Below are 23,094 nucleotides of genomic sequence, written 5' to 3' on the forward strand. Positions count from 1 at the left end.
AACTGATTAAGGGCGGTAATTATCCCCACATCACGAATGCAAAGGGAACCCACTGGTCATTCGAATGTGCTTGAGGGTGTACTGGACTCAACAGCTTGATAACCGTAACCTAAATCCATCTCCAATAATCTGGTGATCTTTCTTCTTCTGATTCGATACTTAAGGAATGCCCTGAGTTGTTGCTCTGAAGAACATGATGCAAAGAGGTGAGGCTTCGTTTGCTTAGCTAACCGAATTTTCATGAAGGTCTTTTCAATATCAGTTCACGAAAAATTATCTACATTTATAATCATTAACGAACATCAATTATGTTCAGAATATCATTCCCGGTCGTTATCTTGTAAATTTTCTAGCCTCTGCACTCACTGGTAGTATTCACTGGGCAATGCAAGATAGTATGGCTGTGAAAGATTGATTTATAACGTGATCGACTCGAGAAAGTACCAAACAGGCAATCGATTTTCGAGTTTCCACCGGTCTTATTGGTAACTCGTGCTGCTTCTCTTGTCCATCAGAAGGTTTTCTGTGGATGTTCGATCTCAACTATTGAAAGTGCAGTCCCCTTCACGAAAAGTTGATCTATCTATTGTTCAGGAGTCTCAGACCAATCGCCTTAAGGGACACTAAACTAACCTCATACTCGGAACTCAGGTTTTGAAATCCTTTTTGCTCTACTAAGACTCTCCAGTTGCTGATGGATTATTCTCAGCGCGATGACAATAGACTACTTATAGTAAACAACTTCTAGGGACCAAGGTTCAGATGATAGTTATTATAGCTCAAAACCGAACGACGACATGTTCCCAGACCACCTAACTTATCTTGATCAGCATTACTTTCTTCTTCAACATCTCTCTTGATGTGAATTTCTTATTCAATTGATTAGATCTTTTTCAAGCAGACTCTGCAGTTGTAGCTTCGACCGATCATACCTTCTTGAACAAAAAACGAATGTAGAAGTAAACATTATTTATTCCATATGTATCTGTTTCTTGAAAAGCCAAAATATTATCACACATTTGCCTCATACTTCATAGAGATATTGATGTCCAAATAAAACTGACAAAATCCGTCAATTATCTCCACATCACAAAGGGAAGCTACCTGTCATTCGGATGTGGTTGAGGGTCCCGTTGAGGCCGAAGTTCTGCACGGCTCGGCGCCCCACCCTAAATCCTTCTCCATAAACGGGTGAAGTATCTTCCTCGATCCGATGCTTAAAGAATTCCCCGAGCTGTTTCTCTAGGGAGGGCTGAGCACAAGAAGATGAAGCAACGTGTTCATTTCCCAAGCCACAAGGATCAATTTTCCCTTCCAACCACGTATGAGCCATAACTTGGCAAATCCCTTCTTCAACCTCTGGGCTTAGTTTTGAGTAACCTGCCATGCATTCGAGAGTAGCCCTTCTTATCATTGAGAATTATGAGACGAGTTCTTTATAAATCGTGAATGTATTTCTCGAACCTGCAAGTCGGAGCCACGCATGCATCATTTCGTGAGCTAGGATTGATCCCGTCAACAACCTGAATATTTCAGATAAGGTCATATTACTGATAACCGAAAAACAACAACTAGGATGCAAGTATGAAAAAGTCATGTTTCTGTTTTACCTAGGAAAGCCATACAAAATGAGAATCGCGGTCACATCACACGACCGGACTAACTTCTGAGGTTCTGTCATCATCTCAATGATCCCAGAGCTTATCCTAAATCGCTGGTTCTTGGCAATCTGTTAAACGAATCAAAGTAACTTTAATTAAGCAACGAGAGCCTTTAATAACGTTGAAGAATTAATATACAGTTCCAACGGGAAACAAGAATCTCGCACTGTTGGAACAATTCGTTCTTCTGACAAGCAAATTCCTCTCGTCTCGGGCAGGTGATGATGTCCCTGCATATAATTATAAACCAAAATGAGGCGAAAGCACGAAAGTAAAATGGAAGCAAAATACGAAGATGGACACTGCACGATGGGGGATTACGTTCTTTTCTCCTTCCATAGCTTTGTTCAGGGCTTGTCTCTCGACCAAGAGAAGTGGAATATGTTGCTTCACTTCCATGTCTAAATCTTTGTAAAACTCACGAATCTCGTCGTAAAGAGGTTTGGACTCCTCAGAGTCCATAATTGCTGAGCTCAGACATTCTAAACAGAGTCTTCGACCATCATCTAGTATCATGTACTGCATGTCCCTCGGCTGCAATGACCAATTCGTAGAGGCTTTCACCTGAAAATTTAAGTAGTGTCTCATTGACAAATGGTGAATCTGATATTACCTCCATTCTCTCACAGCTACAGCATCTTGGAGTGTTATCTTGCTCGTGCGATGGACAGTACTTCTGCATCCAAAAGTGGTGTGCTCGGTACTCGGCAGCACCAGTAGATCGCGGGAGCTGTCAAAGGGGGGAAAAAAGTCCATGTGAAATTCTGATAGGACCATCGCAGATTAATCTACTAGCTTGAGATCATTAAAAACGAGATCGAGATAGACAAAAGCTAGCAAAACAGGAACAAAGTCCTCGAATCACAAAGGGGAGTTATAAGAGATATCTCCTTACGAAGTTCTTGCAAACATCGCACTTTGGATGGTGATGCTCCTTGTAGCAGGATTCGTGGAACAGGCGATCCTCACTTGACATTGAGACCTATGAGGAGACGGAAATTGCAGGATCAATCAGTCATTGCTTTTTTGCAAACTACCATATAAATAAAAGCAAGTAACTGAGGTGGTTTAAAGATTAAGTAATGACCTTATCAGTTATCAGAAGATTACACGCTTGACACTTGAGACAATCACGATGCCAAACTCCTCCCATGCATCTGAGGGATTGTCCCTCCTGCCCGATCTGATTTTTGCAACCTTTGCAGAATCTACGAGTAACAATCATTGAGGTAAAAACAGATGCTGACATCCATGTTTCAAAGTCAAATGACATTCCTACTCTTTCTTGCCAACCGGGTCAGCAGCATTACCTGTCGCTAGAAGTTGAAGGAAGTGGAGAAATTTGGATGGCATTTCCTTGGTCGTAGGGAGGAGGAGAATGAATATACAGGCTTTCCTGTATAGCCCAGGCGAGCTGCTCATCTTCTTTGAGCTGAGCTCTCGTAAGCTGCTGTTTGTTTGCCTCTAAATAGTAGTGAAATAATTGTCCAAATTAGCGAAGAATCATATCCCATCATATAGGCTTCATCAACATCGAACTTGCAGACTAATACCTCTGGCTTTTGATTCTCCTTTCCTTGAATCTTCTTCTGCAAGAGATAGGGCCATGACATAGTCGATTTCTTCCTTCTCGTCAGCTGTTAATTCATCCTGTATCAATCGTATGTCACACACCATCCCCTTCTCTATGTGATAGGACAAGTAACACTGAGCAACTACTAATCTGAATAGCGAAAAATACTGAAAGACTACCATAGAATCATGACGCTGGTTCGGGAATCTATTACCCCTGAGATTCCCTTTGTATTGACTGCTCTGATTGAGTCCTTCGAATATATCCGACCAATCCATGAAAATGCTAGTGCATCTTCTGCAGCAAAATCATTCTTTTAGTAGACCAAAGCAAGAAAGAAAGAAGAACGATTGTTTAGGAGCAATCGGAATTATAATGTTATCTTCTATAAACAAACTGGTAAATCAAACTACTTCTCGAAGAAACAAACATTCTATGCTGTAAAACAACTAGTTTATATTCTTTATGTTAAACACCGAAAATGATCGTTTCCATATCAACAGCTCACATCCATCACATCCCATGGAGGCAGTTGGAAGAACATTACAAACCAGAGAATGTACAGAAATTCGAGAACTTTTGATCCTCATACGTCAACCAGACAAGATTTCATTGGCCTAGAAGAAATCACTTTCCTTAGGAGATCCTATCGAGCGCACCAAGAATCTACGCAAACAGCGGATGATCAGATGAAATACGGGAATCGCTGCAAAGGAAAGATCATCAACAACAAAGTCACAGTACAGGACAGGAAACATAATCTCTTTTCCCGGGCAAATCAGTTATGAAGAAACAAGGAGAAATCAGAAAAGGAGAATCAAGAAAACGAGAATGGAGGGCGAAGATCGAAGATTTTCGGGATTAGATCACGAAGCTACCTTGATCACGGAAAAGGGGTGGCTGTGGAGATTGAAGGGGAAGCTCAGGAGCTCTCAAGAGGGTGACATGTTCATTGCCCAAGCTCAGTTCAATTCAATGACTTCCTCTTTTTATCAGTCAAAACTGTCAAGTCCATAAGCTGTATGGATGAGTTTGTGCGTATGTACGCACTGATAAATGTAATCAATCATCACATCGCATTCCAAACAAAGAGGGAATAAAGCATATGGAGGCTTGTGCGCCTTTCATTGTCAAGAGAGTAAAGGCCAATTTATCAAACCAAAAAAAAAAAAAGAAAAAAGAAAAAAGTAAAGGCAAATTCTGTCGGCCAAAATATAAAAAATTCCAAAACCAAAGAGCCCAGAAAAATGCTGAAAAGATCCAACCACCATGGATTTTCATGCTTGGGCTCCGCTTGCTTTTTGCCGTGATGTTCATTTTCCGGGCTCTGTACTAATGATGCCACTGGCAGTAGACTAATCGCTACGCGATGCACGATTGAGACAGCTTAACCACTTCGTGGACGACAGTACTGTTATTCAGTCAAAAGAAAATTCAACACACGTCGATGGGTTTGATAGGTGATCAAAGATATTTCCACCACGGCGGGGAGGAGCACTGTGCAAAGATATACATACACACACACATACATACATACACCATCGCAATCTGTCTTTTCTTCCATCAGTATTTTTGATGAGGACATGGACGACTGATTTTGATACGATCAATTAACATCCAAATGCCCACAAGTCTAATACATAGGGTGAGACTGAGAAATGCCATTTGATAAACTTTTGAAGGGGGTATTACATCATTAAAAGTTCATCTGACGGCCACAGGAAACCGAAACGTCATCTTAGAAGAGACACCGAAATTTTCATGCACTTGGGACTCTGATTTGAAATCCTTTTTGTGCTACCAAGCACACCTTCATTCGCTGAAAGTTTGTTTTCAGCACCATGAAACTAGACCGAACTTATAGCAAACAATCCATTTCTTAGAACTCATGGAGACCGAACTTTGGGTGATTGAGCATGGAGCAACACAGCAAAACCTTCTTCATTAATAGAAAGATATAACTTGAAAACGAACAATTACGAGTAGTGCTTTATTTTTACCACGAATGATGAGAGAACCTCTCAACGGTAAGACCGTACAAGACCCCAGTGATCAACTCCCGTAGACTAACTCATCGCACATGCAAGCCTGGAATATCAGTTACAACTTTGTTCCTACAGCTTCGAAGCAGCATCCCGGTCTAAGAACCAAGTCAACTCTCCTTCCGGTGAGACCAGTTGGACCGGCAACTTCTCTGAGTTCTGGCTATCCCGCAGTGCTGTCTGCACCACAGGGGCTTTACCAGCACCAGCAACCACGAGTGCTATGTAAGCAGACGAGTTTATCACTGGGAAAGTGAAAGTGATCCTCTCGAGTGGTGGTTTAGGAGAGTCCTTAATGAAAGTGATCCACTTCTCCTTCTCATTCATGAGGGGATGTCCAGGGAACAGAGACGCAATGTGCCCATCAGGACCCATACCCAGGAGCATCAGGTCGAATTTTGGAAACCCGGTTTTATCCGATGTTGTAATAACCCGGCTCTTGACTAAGTGCTTTAGACAGGTTTCGTAATCATCCGCTGCTCCCTCAGCTGATAAGGCATCGTTGATTGAATAGACATTACCGGGAAGTATGGGAACCTATGGAGAAAGAAACTGATCACATTGAGATTCAATAAATCTTTCAAGCAAGTATGGCAGAAGAAGTAGAAGATGATGGCATTTCAATTACGTGTATCCACCATAAAAGCCGAAGATTCAGAATGCACGATGACCAAATTTTTGGTGGTGTTAAAACAAGAGAAGCCACAGTTCTGCAATTCCGAGATCATGAGAATATATAGCAACGTATATAGCAAGTGATTGCACAGACGGAGCTACCTTAGAGAGAAAGCCATCGTAAGCGAGCTTGTAGTTGCTATCATCATGGTCCTTGGGGACAACCCTTTCATCCACCCAGAAGACATGCCATTTCGACCAATCAATCGAGTCTACATAAGGTGGCTCGACGAGCTTCCTGAGACAGGAAAGACTCTTTAACTCACTTAAGATCGGACAAACAATCCCTTTTCAGAAATTCAGAGGAAACAAGGCTAATCAAAACTTCAAAACGATGCAACGCTTATATTCGGGAGATCAAACTCTATATTAGTATTCCAGATGATCTGGCTCGTTCGAGCCTTACTAAGTATCATCGAAATTAATCGCAGCATCAGCCGAAGTGCTGTATCGATAACTACACAGAGCTCAATTAAACTGATCATCTTCAACTATTTCACTTTTGAAGCGAATTACTGTTCCCAGAGAATGAATTGAAGCTCCCTGCTGCTACTAAGCATTTGCAGACATTAACACGACAGATACAAAAAACAGGCTTTTGAGAACCTATCGACAATTTCTATGAACTTCCCCATTGATGTGCACTGCCAAGTGAAGAGTCAACTTTCTTATGGTCGAATTCTCAGTACTACCAAATGAAAACAGAACTTCAGATATTGAGATGGCAGAGTGAGAGAGAGTGATCGGGGGGGTTTGACGAGGCACCTGAGCGACTTGATCAGAGAGCCGCCGGAGACGACCACAGTGAAGGCGCCCCTCTCGCTGGTGAACTTACTCGACAGATCGGAAGTGTACTTGGCGAGAGACACGGCGAGCTCCTCCTCGGAATCGAACACCTCCACCTTCCCCTTTCCCTTCTCCGCCATCCCGGCGATCGGCGATGTCGCCCTGCAACAGAATCTCCTGGGACCAGCGACGCGGATGGGGGAAACTGCCCGGATCCCGGCCGAGAAGAGAAGCCGCGCCGGAGCTGCGAAGAGGGAGGGTCTGAGGGGGCGGAGAGGGCTAGCGGACGACGGGACGGAGCGGAGCGAGGTGGAGACAGCGGCCATATGAAGTGGGGACAGAGACGGGATTTAATGGGGGAAGTTCGATTCGATTCCGGTTGGAAGGTTGGTGGCGAGTGGGAAAGGTTTGACTTGACACTTCAGTGGCGGGGTCGACGAGGTTGTCCACGTCAGCAGTACACGTGTTCAGATGCATAGAGCAAGATCGGAATTGATATTTGTGATTGAATTCAAATTTTTTTTTTCGGTAAGAAACTGATTCAATTCAATATTTTGATTTAGTTCGATCCCGTTTATTGTCTATCTATTCTTTTAATCTCAATTATATAATGTACTTTTTCATTAAAAAAATAATAAAAAATTTATGTTAAGGGAGTCTTTTATTCAATAATAATGGGGTAAAAGACATAAATGAAAATTAAGCTATACAAAAATGGAGTAAGGAAAACCTTATAATATTGTCACAGAGTAAATGAGAAACTCCTTCAGAGAAAATAATGGATGCCCCATGAGAGCGCTGATGATCTTTATGTCAACCAGTCAGTGCATAAGTTGTTTTTTCTTGAGTGTATGAATCACTTAAACTTTGCCAATTCTTTTAAAGGAGAAGTCGGATTGAGTAACAACTGCAGTCACAATACCTATATATTGTGCGAGAAACCCACCAACCTACAACCATTTGCATCACTAGTCAAACCTCCCGCCCTTACCAAACTAGGATCGTCTGAATTAGTCGGGAGTGTTTCATTCTTTCGTAGGGCGGCTTGAACTGAACTAGTCGAGACATTTTAGATTTCCGAATAGTAAGATTCACATTGAGAAAATAATAAAAATAATTAATAATTAAAAAAAAGAAACAATGATTGATTAGTTAGGGAGAGAGAGAGAGAGAGAGAGAAAAGAGGGAGGATGTGAAAGGTTGGAGAGTACGTAGATATTCTGGGCACATTTACAATCTTGCATTCATGGTCTTAATTAAATGATTATTAAATAATATAACATAATTTATATGGATAAAATTAGAAACGAAAAGTTAGATTAAGGAGTTCCTTCTCCTCTTGCAAGTAGTTTCACTATTTTTAACCCTAACTAATTGATACCCACGCGCTGTGCAATTTTTTTTTTTTTATCAATTTCTATAGGATCCCTAATAGGTAATTAACTCATATGACATACAAATAAATATAGATATGAAAAAAAAGTATGTTGAAGTCTACATAATTTACTAAATAGACCTAAAAATTAAATAATAAAAATCATGAGGGTGAAAAAGTATGTAATCTAGCTAGTAGAATAAATTCAATAGGTATTGACCCGATGGTAAAATGAAGCAACTCATCAGTGAAGATCGCAGGTTCTGTGGCTTATATTTATAGGCATATGACGCATTGAACTTGAACAATTTTTCACATATATAGAGGAGTTCTTTCCAATTATTGAGAGAATGTTTAATTTTTCAAGAAATTTGATTATATATTATTACATATAAATAATTAAGGGTTTATTTCACCATATAGCCTAACGTTGACAGATATTTTTAGATCTATCCCAATGTCATTTTTTTACCTGAGATATCCCAACGTTACTATTTTTGTTTCACCAACTATCCCTTGGGGCTAGATGGTGGCATCAAATTAGCAACGTTGGGATACCTCAGGTAAAAAATTGACGTTGAGATAGATCTAAGAATATCTGTCTAAATGGTGCAATATACCCAATAATTAATATGGACACATAACTAAAAATGGCACAAACAAAATGTAATGTAAGTTCATTGAATTGGAAAGGGAAGATCAATGTAACGTGCAATTACGGGTTTGCAATTTCGCTTTTGTGGCACTTTCTCATCTACGCAGTCCGAAATTTATATATTATAATTGATTAGTGACTCTTATTTATTTGAAGTATAATTAATGAGCAATTTATGAAAGAGAAAGTTAGATAAAAAGTTTGCTTATCTTTTTGTAATAGTATATATATATATGAAAGCGGACACATGGTGGACCAACCTAACTCAGAACGTTGGAATAGCTATTTGAAATTTTCTACTTTTTACACTTTTTCTATTTATTATTTGAATTTTTTCGGTGGAACAATTATTTGAAATTTTAATCTTACAAATAAAAATAATTCTTGAGATGATAATCTTTTGAATATCTTTTCGAAATTTTTAATTCTTCATCAACTATAATCTAATAAGATAAAGTTCATTTAATTTTGGGTAAATTACACTGATGGTCCAAAATGTTTTACAAATGTTTCATTATGGTCCAAAAAGTTTTTTTCGCTACATGATGGTACAAAATGTTTCAAAGTTATTTCATGGTGGTACAAACCGTCAACTCGATCTTGACGTCGTCAAGCCGACGCTGACGTGGCTACTACGTGTCACCTCCTTGTTGACGTGGCCGACAAATTTTAAAATTTTAAAAATTTAAAAACAATTTTAAATTTAAAAAAAAATTAAAAAAAAAAATTTTAACAAATTTTAAAAAATTTTTAAAAACGGGGAAAAATAATTTTAAACTTTTAATATAAAAGAATTTTAGTTTTAAATTTAAAATTATTTTAAGATTAAATTTAAAATAATTTAAATTAAATATTAAATTTTTTATAAAATTATTTTAAAAAAAATTAATTAATTTTTTAAAAATTTAAATTTTTTTACTTTTTTTTTCTAAATTTTTACTCTTTTTTTGTATTTTTTATTATTTTTTTTAAAAATTAAAAATTTTATATTTTAAAAAATAATTTTCAAAATTTTAAAATATTTTTTTGAAAATTTTTACTCTTTTTTATATTTTTTTAATTATTTTTTGAACTTTTTAAAATTTTATTTTCTCTTTAATGGCGTGGCGCACTCTGATTGGTTGCATGTAACAAAAGTGACACATAGGACGCGCCACGTCAACAAAATGTTAACGGCGTCAGGGCTAATTGACGGTTTGTACCATCATGAAACAACTTTGAAACATTTTGTACCATCATGTAACGAAAAAAACTTTTTGGACCATAATGAAACATTTGTAAAACATTTTGGACCACCAGTGCAATTTACCCTTTAATTTTAGGTGCTCCTTTTTCTTGTTAATTGTTTGATTGTGTGTTTGTCTAAGTCTCTTGTTTAATTTATGTATATAGAGATTCCAACTTTATTATTTTTTTAGGAAAAGTACAAAATGCCCTCTTATGGTTTGGGGATAGGACAAATGCACCATGTGCTTTTCTAAAGGACAAGTAACATTATGTGGTTTACTCCGTTAGGCATAAAGATATTTAATTTTTTTCAAATAGATTGCTTTGCCGCTCATGCTTAAATGAATAGATGATGTTTTTAGGAAAAAGTACAAAATGCCCCTTGTGGTTTTGGGTTGGAACAACTTGCACTATGTACTTTTTCGATGGACAATTAACATCCTGTGATTTACTTTGTCATACATAACGAGTGACCACCTCTTGGTCGGGGTGACCGTAGTCTGCATTCACAGAGCATTCAAGGCTCCTGAAAATCTGCTCCAGGACGACAAGCCAAAGCCCCTTGCCACTGGATTCCTCTCCTTCCACGGCAATGCCGCCTCGAACGCCACCGCTGCAGCTGCTCTTGCTATCACTGCCCACGTCTATGGTTATAATCCCTTGAGATCTGCTGATGGAATTTATCTATTCAAATTTTAGGATCTGTAGAAGAAAAGGGAAATAAACATGGATTTTTAAAAAGTTAGTTAATTTTTCTTTGTGTATATATATATATAGGTAAATTGCACTGGTGGTCCAAAATGTTTTACAAATGTTTCATAATGGTCCAAAAAGTTTTTTTCGCTACATGATGGTACAAAATGTTTCAAAGTTGTTTCATGATGGTATAAACCGTCAACTCGAGCTTGACGTCGTCAAGCCGACGCTGACGTGGCTACTACGTGTCACCTCCTTGCTGACGTAGCCGAAAAATTTAAAATAATTCTAAAAATTTTAAATTTTTAAAACTTTTAAAAATAATTTTAAACGGGAAGGAAAAGGAAAAAGGAAAAAAAAATAATTTTAAATATTAAAAAAAAATTTAAAAAATTTAAAAATTTTAAAATTTTTTAAAAATATTTTTAAAAAAATTTTATTTTAAAATATTTTAAAAATTAAAAAATTTAAATTTTTTAAAAATAATTTTCAAATTTTCAAAAATTTTAAAAATAATTTTTCAAAATTTTTAAAAATAATTTTTCAAAATTTTTACTCTTTTTTGTATTTTTTCGGACTTTTTAAAATTTTATTTTTTCTTAATGACGTGGCGCACTATGATTGGTTCCACGTAACAAAAGTAACACATAGGACGCGCCACGTCAGCAAAATTTAACGGCGTTAGGGCCAATTGACGGTTTGTACCATCATGAAACAACTTTGAAACATTTTGTACCATCATGTAGCGAAAATATTTTTTTGGACCATAATGAAACATTTATAAAACATTTTGGACCACCAGTGCAATTTACCCATATATATATATATATATATATAGATATATATATATAGTAAGATTTGGATGATATGCTCTATGATATGCTGCTTTTTTACATTTAGTATCGATGAATTCGTTGTCAATATGTTTTGTACTTGAATTCCGTTTAGTTAGGAATCAATCTTCGTATAATGCGCAATTATTGTCATTGCTGCTTATAAATTCTTTTTTGATTTAGGTAACATTAGCTAAGATCTGGTCTTGCTCTATGGCTCCATATTGGTATTAGGCTTTGTTGGTCAGATTTCCCTTTATGTCATTGAGAAATCAACGTCTTATTACATTAGCGTTAATTTACTGGATCAGGTCTTTCATGTCAAATTGGCATAAACCTATCGAGATTTTGTTCTTCGATTCTGAAGACTGAGATGAAAGTAGCATTCTTCTTGCTAAGAGCTGAGATTTCACCGTTCTTTACATTTCGGGAGTTGAGATTTCGCCTTCCTTACTAAGATGAAAGTAGATTTCTTCTTGTTAAGGGTTGATGTTTATTTATTTATTATTTATTTTGAGACAAATTGCACCTTGGTAGTTTGTAGTTGGGACAAATCATATCCTTGCGGTTTAAGATTGGGACAAATTGCATCCTATAAGGGTAATTTTGAGATTTGAAAATATTTTCTTTTAAAAAATACATTTTTTGACGGAAAAATTAACGGTGAGTTTCTTATATCTAATGGAGTAAACATATGGTGTTCATTATCCATCGAAAAAGTACAAGATGCAAATTCCACCCCAAACCACAAGGGCATTTTGTACTTTTCCTTTTTGTCTTTTAAATATAGAGTCTACCCTGAAAATGATGGAATCACCAAAGAAAACACAAACAACGAGCAAACGCAATCAACAATTAGCAAAGAAAAAGGAGAAATGTTTCAAATGTAAAACATACTCAAGGCGCGCTATGAAAAGCGTTGATATCAAAGTAGATTTATGTTGCAACCACGGTGCAATAGCGTGATAATGTTCTACTCTCAAAATACATTGACCCACTCGGAATTTTTTATGTGCACTCAAATAAAATATCCGAAATATTCGAAAATCTCTTGACTGCCCTTAGAAAGATTTTCAAGAAAGAATGGAGGTTTTGATTTCTCAGAACGTTTTGGCATAACTTTTGGGAGAGAGTAGGAGAGTTTTTCTATAATGTTCAAAATGAGAGAGAGGGTATTTACAGTCAGTGAAACATTACCGATGTTTTTTTTTTCTTTTGAAATAGGCACATCTATTGATAAAGAGAACATAAAGTATCCCAATAATTTTGAATCAACAAAAATAGTTTGGTCACTGTGCGTATTGATCATGATCTGGAATTTGGCATGTGTGGTTTCAATGCTGGAACATGGTCATGGCTTTATAGAGCCATGATCAGGAGATCCGCTTGGCAGCTTATAATTTGTACTTGGTGATCTTGCGCATATGATTTATTTGTCTAATTATGTGCAGACCTGTTCGGTCTATCAAACCCGGAACGCACAAGGAAACTGTTTTTCATAGGAACCGATATGATCGGATTTTCTTATGCTTCTCGGTTATTCTCAAGATGCATGACAAGCCCATTTATTCCTGTTGGCTGAAGATTATCTATTTCGTCTGCAAGTCCTATAAATATTGGCAGGCCCTCCTATAGTTTGTAGGTATATATTTGTTAATGTTTGTTCTTATTTGGCATTTAAGCCTTGTAATCGTCGCATAAATTGTTAATCTAATGGCCCGTCGTCTTCTTTGTTTCGATATCCCATTCTCGTATATGACCAAGACTTTTCTATGTTTTGGCCACCCCTTTCAAGGATGGCATCATGCTAGATCAAAAAAATCAATACTTTGCTTTCTTCTCCATGTATACGATTGTATATGTATAGGATATACAGACCCAGGAACCTCAAGGCATTAAGTCCTCTCCTCTTGTTGACTATCTTCCATCCATCTGCGGCAGAGAAACAGCATTAGCAATGGAGAGGGAGCAGGAAGAGATGCAATTCCTCGGGTTCTTCGGCATGGTGAAAGAATCCTTCAAGATCATCTTCACATGGCGGAAAATATTCAGCCAGATCACTCTAGCCCTCGTCCTCCCTCTCTCTTTCGTCTTCCTCGCCCACATCCAAGTCTCCAACTTCCTCTACTACCGGATTCATCATGATGAGCGGATGCTGAACCATGTCCCAACCAACAGTTCCACGCATGATCGCCTCTCGGAACTCATAACCACCGAGAAGATCGAGTACTGGCTCCTCATGATCGCCTACTTCGTCTTCCTCCTCACCCTTGCCCTCCTGTCCACATCGGCGATTGTGTACACCATCGCTTGTATCTACACGGGCAAGGCTGTGACGTTCCAGAAGGTCATGACCGTGGTTCCCAAGGTTTGGAAGAGACTCATGGTCACTTTCGCGTGGAGCTTTCTCCTTGTATTTTGCTACAACATCATCGCCTTTGCAGTTATTTATCTTATGGTTACAACCTTTGAGTCTGGAGCGGTGTTGCTTCCGTGCCTGATCATTTTCTTGATACTATACTTGACGGGGTTCGTGTACATCAGCGTCATCTGGCACCTAGCGAGCGTGATCTCGGTTTTAGAGGAAGATTATGGGATCCGTGCTATGACCAAGAGTAAGATGCTCCTAAAGGGCAAGATGGTCCCTGCAGTTGTGATCTTCCTATTGCTGACTCTCTCCTACTTCATCATCCAAATCGTGTTCAAGATCTTCGTGGTGTACGGGTTTACGTTAGCAGTAGAGATTCGGCTAGTGATCGGAACCATCTGCCTCTTATGCCTATTGAAGTTGTTCCTCTTTGGCCTTGTCATACAGACTATCATCTACTTCGTCTGCAAGTCCTATCATCATGAGAACATCGATAAGTCCTCTCTATCAGATCATCTCGAGGTTTACCTCCTGGCAGAGTACATCCCTCTGAAATCCAAGGATGTCCAGCTAGAGGAAATCTAGATTTCGATCGTATGACTTTCATTAGTCGTTCTGTTCTTTCTTCGGAGGCATATTACGCTTCAATATGTACTCTTTGGATAGCTCTTTTCTTCTTGTGTGGACTCAAGTGATGAAACAAATTAGAAAAGCATAAACTCATCAGTTTTTACTCGAACTTTCTGCTCTCATATACGATGGAATTATCCACTGAGCCCATACGCGATTGAGCTCAACTCCAATACAGAAACTCGAGTTAATAGATTGTGGTACTCAATCTTTTATAAACTCATTAGATGCTTCTTCATTTTTCCGAGTGGGCATAGCAAAGCATGGATTCTCAGAAAATGTTCTTGCTCAACAAATACGAGCAAGAAATCTGTCCCGCCGTGGAAATACTGTCCAAGGATAAAATCGAAAGATAGCTCGGGGGATGAAATACTTCTCCTTACCCACGATTGACATACGAATCGAGATTCTTCCTCGCAGTTCAGTATCGTCAAGCAGTAATGAAATGTAAATAAGAATGATAGTTACTGTCGGAAAAATGAGGTAAAAGAGACATAAACCCGCTTGGATGTCGGCCTATCCTGATCATGATGTCGAAACTCTACACTGCAGATAAATTTTATCGACTTAGCAGATTATTAATATGTTAATTGTCTCCCCGATAATTTGCTAACATTTTTTGGCAAATGATTTTTCTTTTAATAATAATTCTTGTAAGTGGAAATTCATCGATGAAAAGTAGAGATAGAAATAAAAGAAACTCACATTCAAAATTAATTGCAAGATATTTAGAGGCCAGAGGTCCAAATTTGGCCACAAAGCGCGGCAATGGGTGCATGCAGAGCGTCCATTTCCCATCTCCTCCTTCCTTCTCCATCGTCTCCCCCGAACCCGAACAAGCCCCAATCCCCAAACCCTTCCAAAACCCTAATCCCCATCCCGCCATTGGTCAACCGGCGCTACTTCCTCTGCTCTCTCCCGATTCCCGCTCTCCTCCTCTTCACGGCAAACAGAACAACGTCCACTTGCCTCGCCGCGGAGGGCTTTGACCCTATAAGCTCGGCGGAGAGAGATGCCAGTGCTCTGGTCTCTCGAAGGGTGGCGCAGGCGGTCGAGCTGCTGGATAAAGGGAGAGAATTGCAGGCTCAAGGTGACTTCGACAGAGCTCTTCTCTACTTCAATCAGGTACATTTTCGTCCTATCCCTGATTCAACGTATTTTGAAGTCCTCAATGTGATTTTGACCCAAATTGCGAATTTGAAAGGTATTGGATTGTAGCAGAAGTCTCAATCTTGTGTTGATTAGCTATCTTTAGATGTAAGATTTGGTTGCTCTGTGCTAAGGTCGTTCTGTTTGCCTGATTTAACCGATCAGGTGATCGAGAATTATAAAGACTTTGCGTTCTCGGAGTATGCGAGAGTCGGCAGGGCGTTGGTCCTTTACGAGGTCGGAGACAGGGAAGAGGCGATCGCGGAAATGGAGGACGTTTCCATTTCTTTGAAGGGCTACCCAGGTACGTAGCCTGGAATGAGAATCATTGGAAACGTATATGCGGATTTAGATATCGTGCCGTTCGAGTCACCATCTCTCATGTAAACTCGTGTTTTGCTGATTGTAACAGAAGTCCACGCGGCTCTTGCAGCGGCCCTGTATGTGGACAAGCACGCACCTCTTCTTGCTGAGAACCAGTTCACAATTGCGACACTGCTCGATCCCCATTACACGGATATCTCTTATGTCAAGTACACCAAGCACTGGCCTCCGAGTTTGATTAGTTCGTTACAGCAGTTTATCACGCTAACTTAGGAAACTGTATTATATCCCCCAAGTAAAGCTTATTGACAAGGAACCATCATCGCGCACAAGGCCTCATTTTATGCAGTGATTTGTGTATAGACAAATCAGTTTGTCGAAGAGAATATGTAAATCCTGTCAGTCCAATGAGCTGCAATATTGTTTCATATGGATTGTATACCATTGGCAAATGAGAATACATCACGAATTTATACCAACTTTCTAAGGTATTACTACTCCTTGCTCCATTTTTACTTCTGTCATATTCGGTTTCGTTGAAAGGAGAATGCAATACCAGTGACCTGCTTGTTCCATCATGTTATTTCGTTGCTCTCCATGTTCACAGACAATGCAACGTTACCGTCATGTGTAAGTTGAAAGACAGGCTGGATGTTTATCGCCGATGAGAATCCCAAAATTCCTCAACTCGACAAAGATATATAAGGAAAAAGGGGGAGTTCTGTTCGGAGTTCTCTTCTTATAGAGGGGGTGAACTGCATTAACATTTCCATAACTTGGTGAAGGTAAATGCACAATAGCTCTACCGTTTGATGGAAGTCCTTTGACTAATTCTGCACTCCGATCTGATCGATAAGTCAATGAAGTTTGAAACTTGAGGTACTTTGCTTTAGACTCTTCGAGAAAGGGTGGTCGGTTGTCTGTTGATATAGCCCGACATCGTTGTGGAGCTGCAAAATTTCTTCCCTGTTACAATTCTAGCCTGTCTATGATGAATATGGGAGATTCTTGCCTACGTCCCTCGTGCTATCATTTGCCCAAGACAAAGACTGGTTTTAGTGCCTAAAGCCTTAGGAAAACCAGAGGAATCTGCGAATATATGATTTGTTCTTGACTTGTAAAAGTTCACATGTCGGGCCCGCCAGAAGACTCGTTGGAAAGTTATGTTGATATGTCTGATCCCTGTCGCTCAATGATACTGATTCCTGTTTGCAACAATGTGCTGACAAACCACCCATGGATACCCGATTCTTTTCCTTGATGTTGTGCCGATTGTGACCCCCACTCAGACTGCTCGAAGCATTCATGCGTAGACCTCGGGAACCCCGCGTGCACGTCGGTCCATTCAACCCCATGAGAGCTGAGGACCAATGGTGTCATGATTCTGAAAATAAACATAGGTGAATCTCGAAAATGGAAAAATGAGCATGACTGCTTGAACTAGCAGGGTGAAAGTAAATTTCTTGAGAGGTTAGTCTTATATGCTCCGGAATATGCCTTCAGTGACAGGTATTTCGTCTTACAAATCTTCTTTGCAATATCGTTAAGTTATATATCTATGCGTGTATCGTCTTAATATTTGGATCCAGCATAAGGGGAAAAATGAGAAAACATGCCCGAGACCAAAATCTATTGTACGTTTCATAACTGAAGGCAACAATATGTAACATCATATCCATCCAGATTTAAAATGACAAGACCCATCAGAGACATCCAATGTTCTGTACATATACTTCAACCCTTGAAGCAGCCAATCAACAAGATCCTTTTAAGATGCTGCACAGAATGTACAATGATTTAGGATCTAAGCAAATGGAGGAGCATCCTAGCCTTTGTTTTGGTCCTAGAACTGCACTGGCTCTGTAGAAGCAGCAGCACCTGAGACAAGACTCCGGCATCAATTGCCTCGTCCCTCGCTCGGGATGAATAATCACCAGAGCACATGATCATAAGCGAATTCACTGCGCTCTCGCTGCTCTCCTGATCCGATGATACCCTAAAGACATTCCTCACAAGGGTGACAACCCCTTGTGCGTGATTCAGTAGAGCCTCCTTCCCTTCCTCGACTTTGAGAAGCCGCTCCAGCGTGGATCCTGCCAGTGCAGTCCAGCCACTAGATCGCATCTCTTTCTCAGCTCTCAGAATGTACTCGATGATCCCTTCGACTGCACCTTCCTTCACTAAATTCTCTCGGTTTGGTTCGGAGGATGATAGTCCCTGTATGGCCATGATCGCTGCACTGGAAACCTCTTCATCATCCCCGTGAAGAAGAAGAGTTATTTCATGCAAGATTTCAAGGGATTCTCCGAGGATACAGCAGAGATGGTTCGTTTCCGAAGACAGTGCTATCATCTCAACCAATTTACACATCAAAACCTTAACGGGATTATTTCCTTGCTCAAATAAATCCTGGAAGGATGCTAACCTCGGTCCCTCCTTGAGCATGTTCAATGGCTCGAACCCACCGAGAGCTGACAAATCCAAAACACAGGCAAGGCCTTGCTCCACAAATCTGAGCTGGTCACAAGAAAGTCTCCGTTCTGATTTCACGAAAATTAGTTCCAGAAGGAGAGGCAAAAGACCGAGCTGGAGAAAATGAGAGCGAATATGTGGAGACTCTTCGAAGAGGGCTCTGACCTTTTTTAGAGTCTTAATCTTGCTTGCAATGGTCATTTGATCAGATTCGAGGTTCTGTCTAAGCAGCACAAGGGAAGGGTCGGGGTCAGTTCCATGGACGCAATGAGGGTCTAAATGCAGGCCCATGCGTGCCCACTGATCGATCAGGTGCCGGAGAGTGTGGTTTGGGACTAATGAAGGGTCATGGAGCCTCTGCATTGTGACGGGGCACGTGAGGTTACCAGCTGACAGCCATTTTTCTATGCTGGACCTCTCATAGGTCTGTCCCGTGCACAGGGTGACCGGATCTGTGAAGAGTTCTAGACTGATTGGGCATCTGAACAAGTGGGGTATCGACATTCGATCGCTCTCTCGCATGAACGAGCAACAACAGAGCAAAAACCTGCTGAAGATATCTCGTAAGGGACAGAATCTGATCAAATTGGTCCTTGTGTCATGGAAGCTCAAAATTTATTCACGACAGGGAGCGAAAACAAGAACTGTCCTACCGAGACTGTGCCAGTCACTGCGTGCCATAAGTCTCATCAGAGTCATCTCGCGTAGTTTTCAGGTTCACGGGAAAGTAAGGAAGCTGCTGATTGGATGAAGAGAGGGCAAAAGATGTAGAGATCTCAGTTTTTGAAGGAGAGTTTGAAGGACCCAATGAAGTGATTGAATATGATAATAAGATATTGCAGCTGAAAGTTGTAGAGAATACTTTATATGTGAGAAATGGTCCCTTTCCTCCTCTCTATTCCCTTTCTTCTCCAATTAATCAATTCAGTCAAAGGGGCCCACCCATATAAGAAAAACAAGAAAATGGGGACGTCGTCTTTAATGTTTGAATCTGCCCTCATTCGTTGAAAATGAATTAAAGTGTTTGAGCTTCTGAATGTTCCTAACCAATATGTACCCATTATATGTGTACGTAGCTCGATCAGATGATCTTTCATTAGTCATGATATGTTCTCTTTATCTGCCATTCTTATAAAGTAATCCTAAGTCAAGCATGATGGCTATGTATTACTTCCACACATTGCTCTTTTTCCGATTAAAACGGAACTTCATGAAAGACTACTATAATATAAGAGACACCGATAGTTCCACTACGAGAATGAAATCTGCAACTTCTAAATTATCAGCAAGATTGTTGTGTCACTGCAGTTCTCTCTCTCCACAAAGCAGAAAACTCATTTTCATGCTTTGAGAAAAGATGATCTCGCTTGATAATCAATAGGTTTTAGATTTGATCTTCAGGTTGGGATTATTCATTCCTCTTTTTAACTATCAAAATTTTTATTTCATTATATTAGGTTTATGAGCTTTTTCTTGCGTTCGAAAAATAGAAAATCCGACAAAGTTCACTCCCCAAATCATCTCTGAGTGGCCTTCCAAGGTAATGCTAGAAAGCAATTGTCAAACATTGAAACGATATTCATGAGCCCATGTTTTCAGGAGCCCTTTTAACCTTTTCTGTCTGTACGTGATATAAATAGGCTTTGTCGTAGAAGCCAAAGGTGAAGAATATTATAATGTCGCGTGAGTTTTTTTGTCTTTAAGTGTGGATAGATTCTCTTGGATTTGCAAAACGTATAAATTGGAGGAAAAATATTTCTCTGCTTTGGTAATATTAAAGATCCCGACATTTCTAAGGTTCAGGATCCGATTTTCTGGAGGAGCACGTTCGATCTGAATTGGAGCCAGCTTGCTATTGGATGAGATATCTTATGTTCACACAACATAAGATGTTGCGAGACTTGAGATGGTACACTACAGAGAGCTTCACACAAATGACAAGAGAACATAGAAAATGCCCAATGAGATATTTCATAAACAAAGAAAGGGGAAAAATGAAAAAAAAAATTAGGAAAAGAAAAGGAAAACCACTTGGACTGAAAACATGGAGGAATATTGACCTTTAAATTTGAATCCTATATTGTCTGGTAACGGATGCTTGTTACATCTTAAATCCTTTTATTTTTCATTATATTAAATATCAAATATTGAATATATATATATATATATATAATTAAAATTAAATTAAAATTTTTAAATAATGAAAACTTGTCCCCATCCGTCAAGTGAGTAAAATTAACGTGAATTAATTTAAACGATTTGGTTGTCCTTAAATAAGATTTCGAGTTCAAATTTTGTGAACGGAGAAAATTCATATTGGTAAAGCTTTAGTGGGCTGATCCGACTCGAACTGAATTAGTCGAGGCCTATTAAAATTTTGGATATCAAAATACACATCCAAAGAAAAAAAAAATAGAGCAAGTATTGCCACTTTTACCACACTTACCAATTCAAATCTGTGTCTATACTCTATATACATTTTTAAATCATGAAAACTCGTCCCTGTCTGTCAAGGTAGGGCAGGTATTGTGGCTTTTACTGCACTCTCCGTTAACGTATATCTATGCTATATATATAAGACCGTATGAGAAAATTTTAAATAATTCTATCTCAAATGACGTGGTGATTAAAAACTAATAAGAGTTTTTTAATAAATAATAATTATGGCAATTATTCAAGTGATTAGTATCAAGTCCCTAATTTTATACAATTTGATTGGTGCTTCCTCACGCTACGTGACGATGTAAGATCACCAAATAACTTCTCCTTTTATAGTGTCACTCCAACTTTTCTTCCCAAAAACTCATGTTCTAGTGATTTTTTTTCCGCACATTTTACTCAAACAATTATGACTCTCTATTCATCATTTATTTTCAACATTTGTTGCGTCGCAATTTCTATTACACATTATCAGCTAAGCTAGTCCCTCAGAGCAAGTATACATATCTTCTATTTCTTAGACCAATTTTTTAGTAATTACCATTCATTATTTCGTATATTAAAAAATTTATTTCTACAAAGGTACCACTTCGTTGCTCATTTTAAATAGTGATTCCCACGCAGAGTCAATCATATTTTCTCTAAACCGAGTTAGGCTTCAGCACATATACGTGTCTCCTATTTTTCCAAACTAATATAGTTTTTACTATTTGTTGGCCATATGTTCAAGAAAGTATTTCTACAAGGTAGATATTCATCGCTAATTTTCAACATTCGATGCCTCTTGGATTCCATCATCCTATGTCTCAACTGAGTTAGGCTTTGCATTCAAGTTCATTTGATATATTTTAATTACAAACCGATTTTTCGATATTTTTTTCTTTACTGCATAATAATTGTTAATTTTATGTCTCGTTCATAATTAGAACCCTTTTCCATGGTGTTTATCCAACTTTTCTTTCAAAATACACGACGCTTACCATTTGATACTTTCTTATGCATCGACTAAATATTTTCCTCCTCTTTGCATTTTCTTCCATTTCTATATCCAAACAAAACCATTTTTAGTTATTTTTTTCAAACAACATGCTCCTTAACATTTGATACTTTACTCATGCATACTCGTCCCCCTTTGTACCTTCTTCCAAACAACCCCACTCTGTTAACCTCTCACTTTATTCAATTATTCATTCTTTTTTCACTAAATTTTGTAGAAACTTAGCTCAAGTAAACGGTGATTATTTTTGGTAAATGGCGGCTCTTCTCATTGTTATTGTCTTCGCATTTCATCACTCTTTCTTATCAAGCTTGAGAAAAAATGAGATAAGAGATCTCCAAACAATTAATTAGATCTAGAACACTGAGTAGAACAATTTCTTTTAGTGGTGATCAGTAACTAATAGGATATTTAGCTACTTAATTGTTTGACTATAATTTTGTTTTTATTGATTTTTTTCTTGTTTTGTCCCTCATTTATTTTTCTTATTGCAATTGACTATATGCATATTATTCTTTTAGAGCTAAAGTATGGTTTCTCTTGTCATTTCCAAGTTCAGACTATGAATTAATCCAAGCTTGTAACTGAAAAATAAGAAGAAGAAGAATAGGCTATGTTCTTATAAGGTTTTCAAACTTCTTTTACTGAATTTTCAAACTTCTTTCATATTATTTTGTATCACGACAAATTGTTTAGTAATCAAGTTTTAGTTCTATTTAAAAATACGCAAAGTATTGTTAGTCCTTCTCCAACATTTATGACCGAAATTTTGTTGATCAATGAAAGTACAAACCACTTATCCCAAAAAAAAAAAATTATGACCAAAATTTAAAATTTATTAGTCCTACTTAAAAACATGACCGAAATTTGGATTACTAATTAATTTTCACAATGCCAATACCCTCTTGAAAGAAAGTAAATTCATATAAACTTATGAAAAATATGTATATATTTATTTAAGCTCTTAAAAAGTTCAGTTAATTAAAATAATAAATTTAAGTTATATTTTTGTGCATTTATATTATATTTTACTAACTAAAAACTCCCACAGTTTAAGTACTGATACTATGCTATTATCGGACGCTAAAATTTTTGGTGCCGCAGCAAGCACACCTTTGCTCAAAATCAATTCATTTGGGATTTGATTTTTTCCAATGCGACTTCTTACATTTTGTTTTGTAACAAAATAAAC

General features: G+C 38.3%; 5 protein-coding genes across 10 annotated transcripts; 2 read left to right on the forward strand and 3 right to left on the reverse strand.

The window, feature by feature from the left end:
- Positions 1 to 952: 952 nt before the first annotated feature.
- On the reverse strand, positions 953 to 4,283 carry LOC116199487 (protein DA1-related 1-like). 6 transcript variants are annotated; one of them, XM_031529844.1, is made up of 13 exons: positions 4,113 to 4,278; positions 3,786 to 3,940; positions 3,414 to 3,531; positions 3,215 to 3,311; positions 2,972 to 3,125; positions 2,749 to 2,869; positions 2,557 to 2,643; positions 2,275 to 2,391; positions 1,983 to 2,195; positions 1,829 to 1,891; positions 1,611 to 1,729; positions 1,465 to 1,523; positions 953 to 1,380 (listed from the first exon to the last, which is right to left on the reverse strand). In XM_031529844.1, exons 3-13 carry the CDS (start codon positions 3,510 to 3,512, stop codon positions 1,088 to 1,090), a joined length of 1,422 nt encoding a protein of 473 aa, XP_031385704.1. In that variant the 5' UTR covers positions 3,513 to 3,531; positions 3,786 to 3,940; positions 4,113 to 4,278; the 3' UTR covers positions 953 to 1,087. The 6 variants fall into 6 exon arrangements, with proteins under 6 accessions (XP_031385704.1, XP_031385706.1, XP_031385707.1 ...); XM_031529846.1 differs by having other exon boundaries at positions 1,009 to 1,380; positions 3,786 to 3,900; positions 4,113 to 4,283; XM_031529847.1 differs by having other exon boundaries at positions 1,009 to 1,380; positions 3,894 to 3,940; positions 4,113 to 4,283.
- An 861-nt stretch (positions 4,284 to 5,144) lies between these two features.
- LOC116199489 (probable 6-phosphogluconolactonase 4, chloroplastic) lies at positions 5,145 to 7,114 on the reverse strand. Its single transcript, XM_031529852.1, has 3 exons — positions 6,717 to 7,114; positions 6,054 to 6,189; positions 5,145 to 5,813 (listed from the first exon to the last, which is right to left on the reverse strand). Exons 1-3 carry the CDS (start codon positions 7,061 to 7,063, stop codon positions 5,349 to 5,351), a joined length of 948 nt encoding a protein of 315 aa, XP_031385712.1. The 5' UTR covers positions 7,064 to 7,114; the 3' UTR covers positions 5,145 to 5,348.
- Positions 7,115 to 13,480: 6,366 nt separating this feature from the next.
- Positions 13,481 to 14,476, forward strand: LOC116200380. The gene has a single exon (XM_031531229.1). The coding sequence runs from the start codon at positions 13,481 to 13,483 to the stop codon at positions 14,474 to 14,476; it is 996 nt and encodes a 331-aa protein (XP_031387089.1).
- Positions 14,477 to 15,246: 770 nt separating this feature from the next.
- Positions 15,247 to 16,473, forward strand: LOC116198858. The gene is made up of 3 exons (XM_031529111.1): positions 15,247 to 15,646; positions 15,836 to 15,974; positions 16,083 to 16,473. Exons 1-3 carry the CDS (start codon positions 15,290 to 15,292, stop codon positions 16,265 to 16,267), a joined length of 681 nt encoding a protein of 226 aa, XP_031384971.1. The 5' UTR covers positions 15,247 to 15,289; the 3' UTR covers positions 16,268 to 16,473.
- A 1,169-nt stretch (positions 16,474 to 17,642) lies between these two features.
- LOC116198935 (U-box domain-containing protein 26-like) lies at positions 17,643 to 19,390 on the reverse strand. The gene is made up of 2 exons (XM_031529209.1): positions 19,120 to 19,390; positions 17,643 to 19,013 (listed from the first exon to the last, which is right to left on the reverse strand). The coding sequence occupies exon 2, from the start codon at positions 18,986 to 18,988 to the stop codon at positions 17,792 to 17,794; it is 1,197 nt and encodes a 398-aa protein (XP_031385069.1). The 5' UTR covers positions 18,989 to 19,013; positions 19,120 to 19,390; the 3' UTR covers positions 17,643 to 17,791.
- Positions 19,391 to 23,094: the final 3,704 nt, after the last annotated feature.

The sequence above is a fragment of the Punica granatum genome, chromosome 3 (genome assembly GCF_007655135.1).
Source record: "Punica granatum isolate Tunisia-2019 chromosome 3, ASM765513v2, whole genome shotgun sequence".
NCBI classification, from domain to species: Eukaryota; Viridiplantae; Streptophyta; class Magnoliopsida; order Myrtales; family Lythraceae; genus Punica; species Punica granatum.

Excerpts from the sequence above, each read along its gene's own strand:
- LOC116200380 (XM_031531229.1), top strand. The coding sequence starts at position 13,481 with ATGGAGAGGGAGCAGGAAGAGATGCAATTCCTCGGGTTCTTCGGCATG.
- LOC116198858 (XM_031529111.1), top strand. The coding sequence starts at position 15,290 with ATGGGTGCATGCAGAGCGTCCATTTCCCATCTCCTCCTTCCTTCTCCA. Across the intron at positions 15,647-15,835 it reads CTCTTCTCTACTTCAATCAG|GTGATCGAGAATTATAAAGA; the intron begins GTACATTTTCGT and ends TTAACCGATCAG. Across the intron at positions 15,975-16,082 it reads TTCTTTGAAGGGCTACCCAG|AAGTCCACGCGGCTCTTGCA; the intron begins GTACGTAGCCTG and ends TGATTGTAACAG.
- LOC116198935 (XM_031529209.1), bottom strand. The coding sequence starts at position 18,988 with ATGCGAGAGAGCGATCGAATGTCGATACCCCACTTGTTCAGATGCCCA.
- LOC116199489 (XM_031529852.1), bottom strand. The coding sequence starts at position 7,063 with ATGGCCGCTGTCTCCACCTCGCTCCGCTCCGTCCCGTCGTCCGCTAGC. Across the intron at positions 6,190-6,716 it reads TCTCTGATCAAGTCGCTCAG|GAAGCTCGTCGAGCCACCTT; the intron begins GTGCCTCGTCAA and ends TTCCTGTCTCAG. Across the intron at positions 5,814-6,053 it reads ACGATGGCTTTCTCTCTAAG|GTTCCCATACTTCCCGGTAA; the intron begins GTAGCTCCGTCT and ends CTTTCTCCATAG.
- LOC116199487 (XM_031529844.1), bottom strand. The coding sequence starts at position 3,512 with ATGGATTGGTCGGATATATTCGAAGGACTCAATCAGAGCAGTCAATAC. Across the intron at positions 2,644-2,748 it reads ATCTTCTGATAACTGATAAG|GTCTCAATGTCAAGTGAGGA; the intron begins GTCATTACTTAA and ends GTCTCCTCATAG. Across the intron at positions 2,392-2,556 it reads GCGATGTTTGCAAGAACTTC|CTCCCGCGATCTACTGGTGC; the intron begins GTAAGGAGATAT and ends CCCCTTTGACAG.